Source organism: Phacochoerus africanus, chromosome 2 (genome assembly GCF_016906955.1).
Source record: "Phacochoerus africanus isolate WHEZ1 chromosome 2, ROS_Pafr_v1, whole genome shotgun sequence".
Taxonomy (NCBI): domain Eukaryota; kingdom Metazoa; phylum Chordata; class Mammalia; order Artiodactyla; family Suidae; genus Phacochoerus; species Phacochoerus africanus.
Genome location: NC_062545.1, coordinates 248,744,630 through 248,760,821, shown reverse-complemented (window position 1 = coordinate 248,760,821; position 16,192 = coordinate 248,744,630). Strand labels below are relative to the sequence as shown.

The following is a 16,192-nucleotide window of genomic DNA, read 5'->3' as shown; positions in this document are numbered from 1 at the left end:
TTTTCTTTTTTTTTTTTTTTTTTTGTCTATTTGCGTTTTCTAGGGCCACTCCCATGGCATATGCAGGTTCCCAGGCTAGGGGTCTAATCGGAGCTGTAGCCACCGGCCTACACCAGGGCCACAGCGACGTGGGATCCGAGCCGCGTCTTCGACCTACACCATAGCTCACGGCAACGCTGGATCCTTAACCCACTGAGCAAGGGCAGGGATCGAACTCTCAACCTCATGGTTTCTAGTCGGATTCGTTAACCACTGCGCCACGACGGGAACTCCCAGAAGAGCTTTAAGTCTTTGCTGAATATATACCACTGAACAGACAAGCCAGCTGAAGAGGGGTATAGAGTCCCAGCATCTAAGGTCGCCTACGTTTTCATAGCTACTAAATGCGTTAGTAAACAGGGCTGCAGGAGCAATCATCCAGATGAGCAAATCAGAACCCAAAGCCCCAAGACAACCTTGGTAGCTAATACATAGTACTGCTTCTACCTTAATCTTTCCTAAGCTTACAAAAAGAAAAAAGGGCAGTATCCTGAAAGTTCTCCAAGGGCAGAATACTGAGACAAGGGTTCAAGAAGCTCTAAGCCACTTGCCCTTTTAATCTATTGTGGAGAGGATGCGCAAATGCAAAAGACTGTAATCAACAGCTCACATTTAGTATTCTACTATAGCAGAAGTTCACCAGGGAGGGCTGAGAAGTAAACTGTGATGCAGACCAGGGCTTGAGCCATTCTAGCCCTCACAGGGACAGGGACTGACTGGCTAGCTCTAAGGTTGAAATGGCAGATGGCAGAACTAAGGAACTAAGTAGAAGTGGAAAGCAAATTACAAGTAGCCAAGTACGTAAGACAAACTAGCACCAGTACCAAAACTTGTAACTACTAACAGATGAGGATTACATGAGCTGAATTCTGAAACTTAACCCTAGCTTTTGTTTGTGACCTGAGGCTCAAGTTTCCTCTAGGTGCTAAGAGCCAGGGAAGAGGTTTATACAGGGATACTATGCGCCTAATACAAGAGGTTTGCAAGGAGAGGCAAGTCCAGTAGAATTTCTTAAAAAGCATTTTCTAAATATGGCAAGTAACATAGCAGGACAGGATAGGAAACACATGGAAAGAGGCAAAAAAGAACTAAAAGATACCATAGTGCATAGAGCTTCCTACACCACTCTATTCCTTCAGGGCCTCCAAATTAATCACTAGCTTTTATGAAGACACAGTAACGAAGAGGAAGTGCAAAGTCAGAAGTCTCAATGAATGTGATATAAGCTGTGTACAGAGCATTGTCAGATACAGGTTCTCAGCTCCAGAACATTTTAATCCAACTGCCTTCTTGAAATCTCCACTTGGAAGTCTCAAAGCACTTCAAAAGCTCAACATGTCATAATGTCCTCCACGAAACCTGAGACCTCCTCTGGTATTCTATCTCTGCAAATGGCACTACCAGCTATAAAGCCAAAAAACTTAGCAACTCAATATCAAAAAAAGGAAAAAATGGGCAGAGGACCTTAACAGACATTTTTCCAAAGAAGACATATAGATGGCCAACAGGCACATGAAAAGATGCTCAGTATCACTAATCAACAGAAAAATGCAAATCAAAACCGCCATGAGATATAACTTCACATATGTCAGACTAGCTATTATGAGAAAAACAACAAATACCACGCTTTAGAGAAGATGCAGAGAAAAAGGAACACTTGTACTTGGTTGATGGGAATGTAAATTGGTACAACCACCATGGAAAACAGTATGGAAGTTCCTTAAAAAAAAAAATAGAACTACTATATGATTCAGCAAATCTATTTCTGGGTATTTATTTAAAAAAAAAAAAGAAACCAATGTGAAGAAAATTAAATACTAATTCAAAAAGATATGTGCACTTCTATGTTCACTGCAGCATTATTCCCAACAGCCAAGATATGAAAGCAACCTAAGTGCCCATCAATACATGAATGAATAAAGAAAATGTGATCTTTATATATAAACATATATATCTCTCTCTCACATTTTGTGTGTATGTGTGTGTGTGTGTGTGTGCGTAGTGGAATATTACTCAGCCATACAAATGAATGAAATCTTGAAATTTGCAAAAACATGGATGAATCTAGAGGGGTATTATGCTAAGTGAAATATGTCAAGATAGAGAAAGATAAACACTGTATGATTTCACTTGTATGTGGAATTAAAAAAATGAACAAACATAATAAAACAGAAACAGACTCATAGATACGGAAAACAAACAGATTGTTGCTGGGGGGCAGGGGGAGATAGGTGAAATAGGTAAGAAAAAAAGGGTTGGGGAATGAGTGAAATAGGCAAGGGAAATAAAAATGTAAAAACTTCCAGTTACAGGAAGTTCCCCTGTGGCACAGCAAGTTAAGATTCCGGTGTTGCCACAGTGTGGTGCAGGTCACAACTTCAGGGCAGGTTCAATCCCTGGCCCAGGAACTTCCACATGCTATGGGTGCAGCCAAAAAAGAACTTCCAGTTACAAAATATATAGACATTTCTCCAAAGATGACAAACAGATGACCAAAAGGCACATGAAAAAATGCTCAACATCACTAATTATTAAAGAAATGCAATCAAAACTACAATAAGGTATCACTTCAGACTGTTGAGAATGACCATCATTAAAAAGTCTACATATAGGAGTTCCTGCCATGGCTCAGCAGTTAACGAACCTGACTGGCATCCATGAGGAGGCAGGTTTGATCCTTGGCCTCACTCAGTGGGTTAAGGATCTGGTGTTGCCATGAGCTGTGGTGTAGGTCGCAGACGCAGCTCAGATTCTGCATTGCTGTGGCCCTGGCATAGGCTGGCGGCTACAACTCCGATTAGACCCCTAGCCTGGGAACCTCCATATGCCATGAGTGCGGCCCTAAAATGAGAGAAAGACAAAAAAAATAAATAAATAAATAAATAAAATTAAAAGTCTACAAATAAATGCTGGAGAGGGTTTGGAGAAAAGGGAACTCCTCTACACTGCTGGCGGGAATGTAAATTTGTACAGCCACTATGGCGAACAGTATGTATGGGGGTTCCTTAAAAAACAAAAAACAGGAGTTCCTGCTGTGGCACAGTAGACTGAGGATCCGGCATAGTCACTACAGCAGCTTGGGTGACTGCTGTGGTTCAGGTTCAATCCCAGGCCCAGGAACTTCTCGTGCTGCAGGCACAGCCAAAAAAAAAAAACTAAAAATAGAATTACCATATGATCCCACAATCCCATTCCCGGACATGTATCCAGAGAAAACCATAATTTGAAAAGATACATGCACTCCAATGTTCACAGCAGCCCTGTTTACCACAGCCAAGTCACGGAAGCAACCTAAATGTCCATCAACGGAGGAATGGATAAAGAAGAGATTTTAATCTAACTGAAGTAAATCAGAAAGAGAAATACAAACTGTGATATCACTTACACATGGAATCTTAAAAAAATGATACCAATGAACTTACTTACAAAACAGAAATAGATTCACCAACATAGAAAACAAACTTATCATTACCGAAGGGGAAAGGTCGGAGGAGGGATAAATTAGGAATCTGGGAGCAAAATATACACGCTACTATATATAAAATATATGAACAACAAGGACTTACTTATAACACAGGGAATTATACTCAATATTTTGTAATAATGTATATGGGAAGAGAATCTGAAAAAGAATATATATACACACACATATATGTGTATATATACTGAATATATATATAAAACTGAATCATTCTGCTGTATACCTGAAACTAATATAATATTGTAAATCAACTATACTTGAATAAAAAATAAAGGTTCCATTTGCTCTAAAAAAAAAACTTCCAATTAAAAAATAAATGAGTCTTAGACATAATATGTACAACATGGAGGATATAGTCAATAATAATGTAATATATTGTATGTTGACAGATAGTAACTAGATTTATCATGGTAATCATTTAGTAATTAACAGCAATATCAAATCACTGTGTTGTACACCAGAAATTAACATAGCAAGTCAATTATATTTCAAAATAAACAAACTCATGGAAAAAGATCAGATTTGTGGTTATCAGAGGCAGAGGGTGGGGTGACTCAGAATTTGATGAAAGCATTCAAAAGATTCAAACTTCCAGTTATAAGAAAAATAAGTACTAGGGATATAAAGTACAACATGATTAGTATAATTAACACGGCTACATATTACATATAAAAGTTGTTTCAGTAAATCCCAAGAGTTATCATCACAAAGAAAAAATGCTTTTTTCTAATATTTTGTATCTATATGAAATGGTGGATTTTCACTAAACTTACTGTGCTATCATTTCATTATGTAAGTCAAATCATTACTCTGTACACCTTAAACTTATACAGTAGGTCAACTATATGTCAATACAACTGGAAGGAGGAGTTCCCATTGTATCACAGCGGGTTAAGGATTCAGCGTGGTCTCTGTTGTGATGCAGGTTCAATCCCTAGCTGGGTGCAGAGGGATGGAGATGTGGCGTTGCCATAGCTGTGGCTTAAGTCGCAGCTGCAGCTTGGATTCAGTCCCTGGCCTGAGAACTTTCATGTGCCACGGGTTCAGGGGGAAAAAAAAAAAATGGAAGGAAAAAAAAATCAGAAACCTAGGCCATCATCATTATATCCTTTCATTTGTACTTCACATGAAGTTACCAAGTGCTATAGCTTTTACCCCAAATAGTTCTATAACCACTACCACTACAAGTCGGTATCATATCTCAACTTATACTCTTGTTAAGACTTGGTAACCAGAGTTCCTGTCATGGCTCAGTGGTAATGAACCCGACTAGTATCCATGAGGATGCAGGTTCAATCCCTGGCCTCACTCAGTGGGTTAAGGATCTGGGATTGCAGTGAGCTGTGGTGTAGGTTGCATATGTGGCTCAGATCCTGTGTTGCTGCAGCTGTGGCACAGGCTGGCAGCTACAGCTCCGATTTGACCCCTAGCCTGGGAACATCCATGTGCTGTGGGTGTGGCCCTAAAAAGGCGGAAAAAAAAAAAAAAACTTCATAACCAATCTCTTACCTATTTTTTCTCCCCCAAAGTCAGTTCTCTGTGTTGCAGCTAGAGTAAATATGTTAGTATCACTCTTCCTCCTTAGTTGTCTTCCCACAAATCCTTGGATAAAAGTGAAAATCTTTTAATATGAGCTGTTAACATGACCTATTTGACGTGTCCTTACATAGTCTGTAAGAGCCTGCATGATCTTCTACTGCCTACTTCACCTGCTTCAACTCACACCAGCCTTCTTCTCTCTTGCTATAGTTCAGCTGCAGTGGCCTGCTGCTTCTCTATATGCCTTGCTTGCCACCTGAGAACCCTCACATTTATCAGTTCCTCCACCTATAACACCTCTTCTAAAACATATACATAACGTAATGTTAAAACAAGTTCCCAAAAAAGTATAGAATGAGTACCTACACACACACGTAAACACACACACTTGCTTCATTTCTTTTATTATCAAAGCCTGATGGTGAAAGAGGGCAAAGACAACTCTCATCTGCTCTGTGAGACTCTATCAACCTGAAAGGATGCCTACAAGGGTCTCAGATATTATCTCAGATCTCAAGTTTCCCGCTACCCTCCAAACACTCATGAATAAAGTGACAGATAAACATAGATGGATAAAGGCAATATAAGTTATCTGAAGTTTACCTAGATAACATACTTTGTAAGATGGGAGGTGACCATGACTAAAAGTTCTAGGTGATATAGGTCTCAAAATATGCCTTGACAAATACAAATTCTGCTGGATCACACTAAAACACATAGAACATATGTCTCCAAAGGCAGTGTACACAGGTAATCTCAGCCATTATCCTCTGGTCACACACCACAGTTACCAGAACCTCAAAAAACCCAACTTTATCAAGATTAAGCCTCCCGATTACTTGACCATAGAATTAAGGTATCTGCTATGCCAACAACAACAACAACAACAAAAAGTGTTTTATATGCCCCAGCCAAGCACAAGTGCAGTCATTCCTGCGGAATGGCTCAAAATAATCTGGAATGTACAAGGCATGAGCTATACTCTTCAAAGAAGCATAGCTTAAAGTTATACTTATAGTCCCTATAAATCATGTTAAGTAAAAGCACAATTCTAGACTCCGAGAAAAATAGTAAAAAGTAACAACTTTATATTCTTAAGGGCCAAGTACTAACCTTAAGCTCTTTACAAATATTAATTCGCTTAATCCTCTCAAGAATCTTATGATACTTGATTAACTCCATTTTCCAATTTGGAAGCTGAGATATAAGGAGGTTAATGAACTTGCCCAGGATCTCAGAGCTAATACGTGGCAGATTCAGAATTCAAATTAAGGCAGTCTGACTCCTAAGTCTGTGCTTTTCACTGTACTAACTGAAAGCAAAGATGAAAGGTTCATAAAAATAAGGTCAGAACATGTAAAGGTATCAAAAAGGACTTAGAATTTAAGACTGGAATAAACCATGGTGGCTCAGCAGTTAACAAAGCCAACTAGCTTCCAGAGAATGCAGGTTTGATCCCTGGCCTCCCTCAGCGGGTTAAGGATCAGGCGTTGCCGTGAGCTATGGTGCATGTCACAGACAGGGCTCAGACGCCGCTTTGCTGTGGCTCTTGTGTAGGCCAGCGGCTACAGCTCTGATTTGACCCCTAGCCTAGGAACTTCCAAATGCCACAGGTGCAGCCCTAAAAAGACAAAAAACAAAACAAAACAAAACAAACAAAAAAAACAAATTGTAATAAACTAGAAAAGATCAACAGGTTGCAACACATAGCCCCCTGCCAAATACAAGGGCAATACTAATAGCTATTCTTATTACAGGCATATCATCCTCTAAATCTGAGAACATGATGATCATCACTACTTGAAATGGCAGGGTTCTACGGTATTAGCGTAATTTATGTGAATATGACAAATTCAAACATGAATCTTAATTCCACATTCCAACAAAAAACCCTGACAACTTGGGCTTAACTGAAAACTCTCTAGCTCAGTAAGCCCCGGAAATTATGATGCAGAAACTTCCTGTTCTTAGAACCAGTGGGAAAAACCATTGTACCCAGGTTTATATGCTTCTTTGAATCCAAAGGCATCAGTAACCAGGTGGTCATAATTAGAGGAACACTGTGATATACGGGTTTCCTGCCAGCATCTATTCAGACCAGGAGAAAATTTGATTCAAATTCCACATTAGTATTCCAGATAGTTGAGATAACACAAATCTAGAACCACTGCAAATATCACCAATCAATCTACAATTTAAGAGGGTCAAACTATTACTATAGCCATTTCAGTATTCACTAAGCACTTCCTCTGTGCCAGGCACAGTGCTAAGCTACTAACATAGACTATCTTTTTAATCATCACAATAGAAAGTAGTATTAGTCTTTGCATTTTATGGTTGAAGAAAGGGAAAGTTAAGGTAGTTAAGAAACTTTCTTTCATTATACAGCTGTATAATGGCAGTCACAACTCAAATCCAGGAAGCTACCTCCAGAGTCTGAACGTTTACACTATTCCAGGCTGCACACACTGCAGAGGATTGTACAAAACAGCCACAGACTTCCTGTAATCAGAGCAAAGGAATCAATGAAACCAATATATCACATTACTAGAAAATATCTTAATGGTACCAAGAATTAATGACACTTGAATCACGTCACAGACCTCTCCTTTGATTTAGGTAATAAGTTGAAATCCAGAATGCTCTATTCAGTTGCTAAGTTAGACAACCAGAATCTTAGCAGCTAACCATAGCTATGACAATATATAATAAGAGTATTGTGCTCAAATGTGATGCAAGGAGCTAGAAAAGGAGAATTATATATTGTTGAAGAATTCAGGAATCTGATCATCATAAATAGCTAACTGGTCAAAAGCCATGCTCTCTATAACAACGCAACATTTGACAATACTACCTCTATTTACAGATGCAACTGAGGTGATCCACAGGAAAAAAAAAAAATCTAATAAAATACCTGGAGGGGAATGCTGTCCCTGAGCTCAGTTCTAAAGCATCAGAGCAGAAGAAGAGGTTCTCTCCCAACTAGGATTTGAGGAAATACAGTGTGTCAGAGGCTGAAGAAGCCTCATTCATTTTCAGTGATCTCTGAACTGGCTGTTCCATTCAGTGAAGTCTAGGAAGCTCATATTCAGCCAAAAAACCCAGAGGTCCCACCATCTAATTAGGGTGGTGGAATGGAAGTAGACCTGGGGGTACTCTCAGGTACTGCTGGTTGCAGAATAAACTGACATAATGGTTCTGAGAGGCAATACACATCAAAAGATATCTAAAGGTATATATATTTTGACACAGTAATCCTATTTCTACTAATTTATTCTAAGTAAATAATTAAGGGTATAAGCAGAGACTTGACTACAAAGATGTTCAGCTTAGCATTATTTATAACATTAAAAGGTTGAGACCAACATGAATATATGACAAAAAGGCACCGATTAAAAATCGAGTAATAGGAGGAGTTCCCTTCATGGCTAGTGGTTAACCAACCTGACCAGGATCCATAAGGAAGCAAGTTCGACCCCTGGCCTCATTCAGTGGGTTAAGGATCTGGCATTGCCATGAGCTATGGTGTAAGTCGAAGACTACAGCTCAGATCCCTCGTTGCCGTGGCTGTGGTGTAGCCCAGCAGCTGTAGTTCCGATTTGACCCCTAGCCTGGGAACCTCCAAATGCTATGGGTGCAGCCCTGAAAAGCAAAAAAAAAAAAAAAAAAAAATCAAGTAATAGGAGTTCCCATTGTAGAGTATGACTAGTGTCCATGAAGATACAGGTACAATCCCTGGCCTTGCTCAGTGGGTCAGCGATCCAGTGTTGCCGTGAGCTGTGGTGTAGGTCGCAGATGAGACTCTGGATTCCCGTGTTGCTATGGTCTGTGGCTGTGGTGTAAGCTGACAGCTGCAGCTCTGATTTGACCCCTAGCCTGAGAACTTCCATATGCCGTGGGTGCGTTCCTAAAGAAAAAGTAATGTACTCATACAAAAGAATTCCAAATCATTAAAAGTATAGAATAAAATTAATATGGTAAAAGATGCAACACATACTGAGAGGCAAATTAAAAATCACTATACATGGCATTATACCATAGTTTTTTTTTTTTTAAGTTTCCATATGAATTAAAGAAGACTGGAATGTAATACATACAAATGTTAAAAGAAGTTATCTCTGGGTAGCAGGATTATGGGTGATTTTTATTTTATTTTTATTAACCTATATTTCCCAATTTTCTACAATAAACCTGTATTAGTTACATTTATAATGCAACAGAAATACACAGGCTAGCTATGATAACACTATTATAAATTAGTTCAAAATGTAATTTGCTCTCAATGAACAAGTATCAATAACTGAGACCAAATTCCATCAGAGCCTTGTAGCTAGGAAGAATTGCCATCTGGGGATATAAAACATACAAAAAGAAAGCTAGAGAAAAAAAATCCACTACAAAATACTGTCCACCCTAGGTTGGAGCAGAATATATATTACTGCAGCATTCAATATATGTTTGCTGCATGGATAATCCTGCTTACATTCAGGCAGGCACTGCAAGGAACAACTGCATTAAAAAAAATTTTTTTTTAAATTTAGATCTGCTTCAATATATTTCTAATTTCTTAAAACTGTCAAGTTCAATTAAAAAAAATGAAGACATGTATATTTAAATACAGTGATTATGTCAGCATAGTCCACTGAGGAGGGTACTTTATATCTTGTACATCCCAATTACTTTGATCCACTCCATGGGAATGACCACAGTTGTGCTTGGCTGGGATGTTAAAAGAAACCCAGTTTTACTTTCCTGTTTACATCTCTACTTTAGAAAATTAAGACTCTCCCTCAAAAAAGAGCTGGAAAGAGGCAAGATCAATACACTACAGAAAAACATGACTTTTTTTTTTTTTTTTTGGAGCAGCAAAAGAGACCAAACTCCAGAGTTTTATCTAAATAATATTCTATACTTTCTATCAACTATTTTCACTAGACTTAACTAATTTCTTTTTAAAAATTACATTACAAACATTTATTTCTGTTAACATCTTAAGTTTTAATGACAATCCTACCTCCATTTAAAGGCAAAGGATCCAGGCAAGAAAGGTGATAATGAAAAAAGCTTGGGCTGTGAAGAAAGACTTGGTTTGAAGCCAGACTACCACTTGCTAGTTGTGTGACTCTGAACAAGTCATTTAACCTGAGTTCCATCTTCTATATCCGTGCAATAGGAATTAGAGCTTTTGTGAGAATTTAAAGCAGTCTAACACAATACTGGATGCAAAACAATACTCAAGTTTCATTTCTCTTTCCTTACCTCAGGACTGAGAAAAATGAGTAATTTTGGAACATGAGAGGGTTGGTTATCTGCATGTGGTGAAGGTCTTTGAACTGCTAGGGTACAATATGAAGGCAAATGATAGCAAATAACAGGGTAGAGGAAGAAACTGGGATGAGGAAGCCAAATGTAGACATGCTACTGGTTTCAGGTTGTGTAGTGCTTTAAAACTCCCCCCACTCCCTAATCTAGTTGTCCAGTCTTGTACATCAAGCTGTGCCTGACTGTCATCATTACTTTCCAAATAAAGAACATCCGGGGAAATGCAGGAAAAAGCAAACAACTCACAATGCATGCTCCTGGTGACATCCTTCCTCTTCCCTCCCCATCTTTATGATTCCTACAGTGCACACTTTTCCTAGAAACAGCAATCCCTACGAATATGATGATGTTCTACATAAGAATTTTACTTAAACTATCAAATTCAAAGCACCGAGATTCTAGAAGGTGCAAATGTCTTATTTGCTTCAATGGTTTCTTTGAACATACACATTTTACCTGGTAATGAAACCTTCGAGATTTTATCTTAAAACCATTTAAGGACATAATCAAAAGGTTTGAGTATCAAATAAAGGCACCTATCCATAACACGTGCTGTTCACAAAAGTGTCCCAGAAACTCCATATCAACAAAATCCCTGTTTATTTCTAGGAGGTAACACTGCGGTTTTCTGTATCCAACAGTACGCCTTACATACCCAAGGCAATTATGCTCTCTTCCTCTACTCAAACAGAGCATCTGTTGCTAACACAACACTGAAGTCCAAGTTATTTTCACAGACAAAAAAAGCAGCTGGTCAGGCTAATCCATTTGCTGACTAGCCACCATCAAGCTTCTGTAAGACTGTCCAGTTAACTTATCCTCTATTGTCAGACTGCATGAGTCAGAACTTCCAATCCTCTTTCAACTAGGATTTAACAACTCTTCTTTGGCACCATGATTTGAAACATTTATTACGAACATAAACACAGAAAACATGCTTTAAACTTAAGAACAAAGGTTAAAAAAAATGGCTAGACTGGATTAGAAAAATAGTTATACAAATTCTCAATTTTGAAGTTGAGATTATGAGATTAGAAATAGCTAAGACATTACTTATGCGTGCTAGGCACCAAGTGATTTTTAAAAATTAACACAAATTTCACAACCATTGCAAGTAAAGAGAAGTTAAAGATAAGGAAATGAAGGCACACAACAAATTACCCAAACTCATTCAGTTCATAAATAGTAAGACTGAAGACCTGGCTCCAAAGCCATACTCTTAATAATTTAAAGCCCAAATCCCAATGTCTTACAAATTGCTATATATTCAAGTCACCCTCACTCTTTGCCACTTGCAGCATCTAGGTTTCCTTAGGCTAAGGTATCATTCCTGCTATTATTTTCACTGTAACATTCTACTGCACAAAAGAAAAATCACGTAGGGTGTATTACTACTGTCTTATTTCAAGAGAAAGACATTTCCACTTTGGTTTATGACTAGTTGAGGTATATAATTGATTCTATAGTAATTCATGAGAAAAGGATGCTCAAATTCAGAGTACTAAATTGGTTCTAAGCATTAACACCAGATGCTTGCTTTAAGACATAAAACAAAATAAAGGGTTTTTTTATTAGAAATATTATTTGAGGAGTTCCCATCGTGGCACAGTGGTTAACAAATCCGACTAGGAACCATGAGGTTGAGGGTTCGGTCCCTGCCCTTGCTCAGTGGGTTAACGATCCGGCGTTGCCGTGAGCTGTGGTGTAGGTTGCAGACGTGGCTCGGATCCCACGTTGCTGTGGCCCTGGTGTAGGCCGGTGGCTACAGCTCCAATTAGACCCCTAGCCTGGGAACCTCCATATGCTGCAGGAGCAGCCCAAGAAATAGCAAAAAGACGAAAAAAAAAATATTATTTGATGCCAATGAAATTCAACAGATTTTCTAATACCGAGAAGTTGATTCTCTAAGTTATCTAAGATAGATCTGTGTCAGTAAGAAAGAGTAGCTACCTCTTTGCTACCTCTGGGAAGACACCTGGTACATTTGTATAGGTATTCAAACACAACATTTTGAATGAAACCAAAACGTTCAATTCCTAGCCTTATGGCTAGTGGTATGACCTTGCAGGACTCACAATCCCCAACTCTTGAGTTCTCATTAAAGTGACAGATAACGCATGCCCTAGCAAAATAAGATGATCTACACTGAAATACTTTTTTAAACTCAATTTTACAGCACACAGAGTACTTTAGTACTTATTCTTTATAAACTTTAAGGCACTGTATTTTATTTATTTTTTTACTTACGTATATTTTGGCCCCACCTGCAGCACATGGAAGTTCCCAGGGCAGGGATCAAACCCGCACCAGAGCAGCGACCTGAGCCACTGCAGTGACAATGCCAGATCCTTAACCCGGCATACAGGTGCCACAAGAAGACTCCAAGGCACTGTACTTTAAATTACATAATTCATATTTAATTATGTTACCGGATTTTTACAATAACTCTATAAAAATAGTCTATATCCACTGTATAGAGGAGGAAATAGATTAATCACAGTTAAGTGATTTGCGCCATATCATGAAGCACCCAAATCTCTGGACTCCAAGACTTTCCCATTCCATTTGCTACGAACTAATGTCCATTCAGATATTATAAGACCTTTATCTAAAAAGTTAAATAAGCTTCGAAATGTTTTACAGATATAGGCAGAGATATTTTAAATATATACATTCAAAACACACAAAACATAATTTTTAAAAAATGTCTTCGTAATAGTCATGCAAATAAAAACTGAGTATACCTGAGTTTCAAGATGCACCCATATAATGAAATCACAGGACTTCTGCTAAATACTATAATAGTTTATACTTAACACGTCACTACAATATTCCCTCATGCCCCCAGTGCTCCTCAAGGAAGTGAATCGAGGCAAAATTACAGAAAACATTGTTGTACTAAGTCTTTCCAGTACTTTCTATCTAATAATAGAAAAGAATGGCCTCTTGGATATGCCCTTGTTTTTCCTTGCTACATTATTAATAACACTTGTGTTTCCTTCCTATACCGCACTATATTTCAATTACTATAATCTAACAAAGAGAACAGGGTGGTTGATTTCCAGATAAGAATTATGACAATATTAATAACTCACTTATACTTGTATTCAAAACACAGGCTATATTCTCTAAATATTTTGTTGTTGTTATTGTTGTTAATAGAAACAGCTAGTTCTACATACCCTTTCCTTAACTTGTTCGGAAAGTATAAAACATGCCAAAACAACCATTAAGATAACTGTGACCAGCAACATAGAAGTGGACAGAGGGTGGGACCGCTGCCTTGACAAACTGTCAGTCTTTTCGCTGAATTCAACCAGCACTAAACACTAAGACGTGCGTGTGAACTAGTCCCTAGGAGCGGGGAGCAGGGGGCGGGGGGAGGGGAGAGGGTGTTGAAGGCGCGCGGAGGGGGGGATACCAAGGATATCTGGTTCCCGACCTAAAAAAGCACGTATTGTGCAAAGACAGGAGAAGAGTGGGTCGAGGACAGGGCGTCAGCAAACAGACCCCCATGTGCCTTAGTTTCCTCTTCTACTGAGGATGGATTAAGCACGATGGGAGGCTGTGAGAATCAAAGGGGGCCTAGAGCGCTGCAGAAAATGATAGACTGAAAAATGGGGATGGCTCCCGATTCCCGCTCAGGAGTCAGTGCCCAGGACAAAGTGCAGGGCAGAGGCAATCCAGGGTCACCGGGCGCGGTCCCCGCAATCCGGCAGGCGCCGCTCTGTTCTCACCCGGGAAGGAGTCGGGCGGCCTTGCGTTCCGCAGTGGCAGCCACAGCCCAGCCATGCCCCGGGCCGCCCCGCGAGCCCACCGCCCACCCGGCCCCAGGCGCCCCGCCTACCCTCCACCCGGCCTCAGGGGCCCCGCGCCCCTCACTCCCGCTTACTTTCTGGGAGTCCATGGCAAAGGGTTAGGTCCACTGGACCCGAACCGCGTCGAGGAACCGTGCGTGTAGGCGGAGGGAGGTTGAACACACCGAGACCGCTACCCGCGAGCTGCCGCTCTGCTGAGCCACCGCCGCCTCGGCCTCAGCCCGCACCGGCGCCGCCCGGCCCCGCCCCGTCCGCGCCCAGCCCAGCGCGCGCCGTAGTCGCGCCGCGGTTGCCAGGGTGAAAGGGCGGCCCGAGAAGGGAGGGGGCGAGGAGCGCCTTGCGCATGCGTCTTGCAGCCAGTCGGGATGCGGCGGGGCGTTGGGGGTGCTTGTCCCGTGCTGCGAGGGAGCTGTAAGGAGAAACGGGTGCTTGCCCTTCTGCCCAGACGGACCTTTGAAGATAACTCTCCCTTCTTCCCCGTCCTTTTTCCTCCAGGCCTTGAGATGGATCATTGGGCTTCTTCCAGCAGCCAGGTCCATGGGGAGGGCGCGGGGACTGCAGGGGGGAGCTCTGGCCCTGGAGATACATCAGCCCCCATCCATCCTGAAAGCATCTGAATCTCTCCACACTAGCGTTGGAGGAGCAGCCAGGTTAGACCGGGCCCAGCGGCCCAGTGAGAAGCAAAGGGCTGGGAAAGGGATTTAGTGGAAACATGGGGAAAGCCTACAGGAATGTGACAGAAACTTGGGTAGACTGGAGCCTGGTAGACCTTTCCCAGATAGCCCCCTGGGAAATTTTGAGCAAGTATTCTCCCTGAGCCTGTTTCATCTTCCGTAAAATAAGAGAAATAATGCTAACTTTGCAAGAACATTTTGAAGATTAAATAACATAGTGGAAGTGCCCAATGCATAGTTAATTCTCAAAAATTACAGTTATTAGTGGAAAACTAGAATCTGCTCAATCTGGACCTAGGGAACAAAGCAGACTAGAAAGCTTGGGAAGGTAGGCTTGAAAATGTTCTTCCCCAAAGCAAACAGGCCTCATCCTGCATTTCGATGACTCCAGAGAGGCTCAAAAAAGTTCGACTGGGCAATCACGATAAATGAACAAAAGGGAAGTATATATTGAGTATCTATTAGGTACGAATTCAGTGGACTGAGAATCAGCAGTGACAAGCCATTATATATATATATATAATATATATGGTGCATTATATATATATATAAAATATATATGGTGATTAGAAGTTTTATAAAGAAAAATTACATGGGATAAATGGACTAAAAGAATTGTGGGGGCTCCACTTTCTGTAGGAGGGTGTGGGAAGGTCTCTCTCAGGAGTGACCTGAGTCAAGTGAGAGAATAACTGCACAAAGATCTAGAAAAAAACATTCTAGACAGAAAAAAATAGCAAATACAAAGGTCCTGAGAGGGCATGATCTTTATGTTTAAGAAACAGCCTTTATCCTACAAGGCCGTATTTATATTTGTACATGGGTCTCTCCAACTACTTTGTGGGTTGAGATTTATTTTACCTATGTCTGTATCCCCAGTACAGGGCCTGCCATCTAGTTCAATAAATCCTTTTTTAACTGGACAGACACATACAACAAATGGGATGAAGTGAAAAAAAGGAAAAACAAGGTCAGGCTTGAAGGCCAGGGTCCAGGGAACTCCTATGTGTACAATTTCACTCCTGCATCTGAAAGAAGTAGTGGCATGGGGTCTTCCAGAAAGATGCTCCCTCTCTTGGTACCAAGGGAAAGGAGCCTTCTCTCCAAGCTGCCCCAGTTCCATGAGGAGCTGTAAGAGCAGCCAGGCACTCAGCCACCAGCAGACTGCGCACTGCGTATGCACTGCAGCTGAGTCAGTTTCCCAAGAGGGAAAAATGCAACATAGGGGACGAAGAACATCAGAGGTCAAACCACTGATCGTGAGCTACCCAGCCCTGCCCCAACGTGCCACAGTGGGACCCGTGACTAAGGGGAAGAGA

At 40.6% G+C, this 16,192-nt stretch overlaps 1 protein-coding gene across 3 annotated transcripts in view; it reads right to left on the bottom strand.

Annotated features, from left to right (window-relative positions):
• The window catches only part of FSD1L (fibronectin type III and SPRY domain containing 1 like), an 80,933-nt gene extending 66,498 nt beyond the window's left edge, over positions 1-14,435 (bottom strand). For all 3 annotated transcript variants that reach the window (XR_007133275.1, XM_047768090.1, XM_047768091.1), the window contains exon 1: positions 14,274-14,435. Coding sequence is in view for 2 of the 3 variants with exons in the window: in XM_047768090.1 (XP_047624046.1) it covers positions 14,274-14,288 (15 nt within the window). In the remaining variant the exon portion in view is untranslated. The remainder of the gene's footprint in view (positions 1-14,273) is intronic.
• Between the last annotated feature and the right edge of the window lie 1,757 nt (positions 14,436-16,192).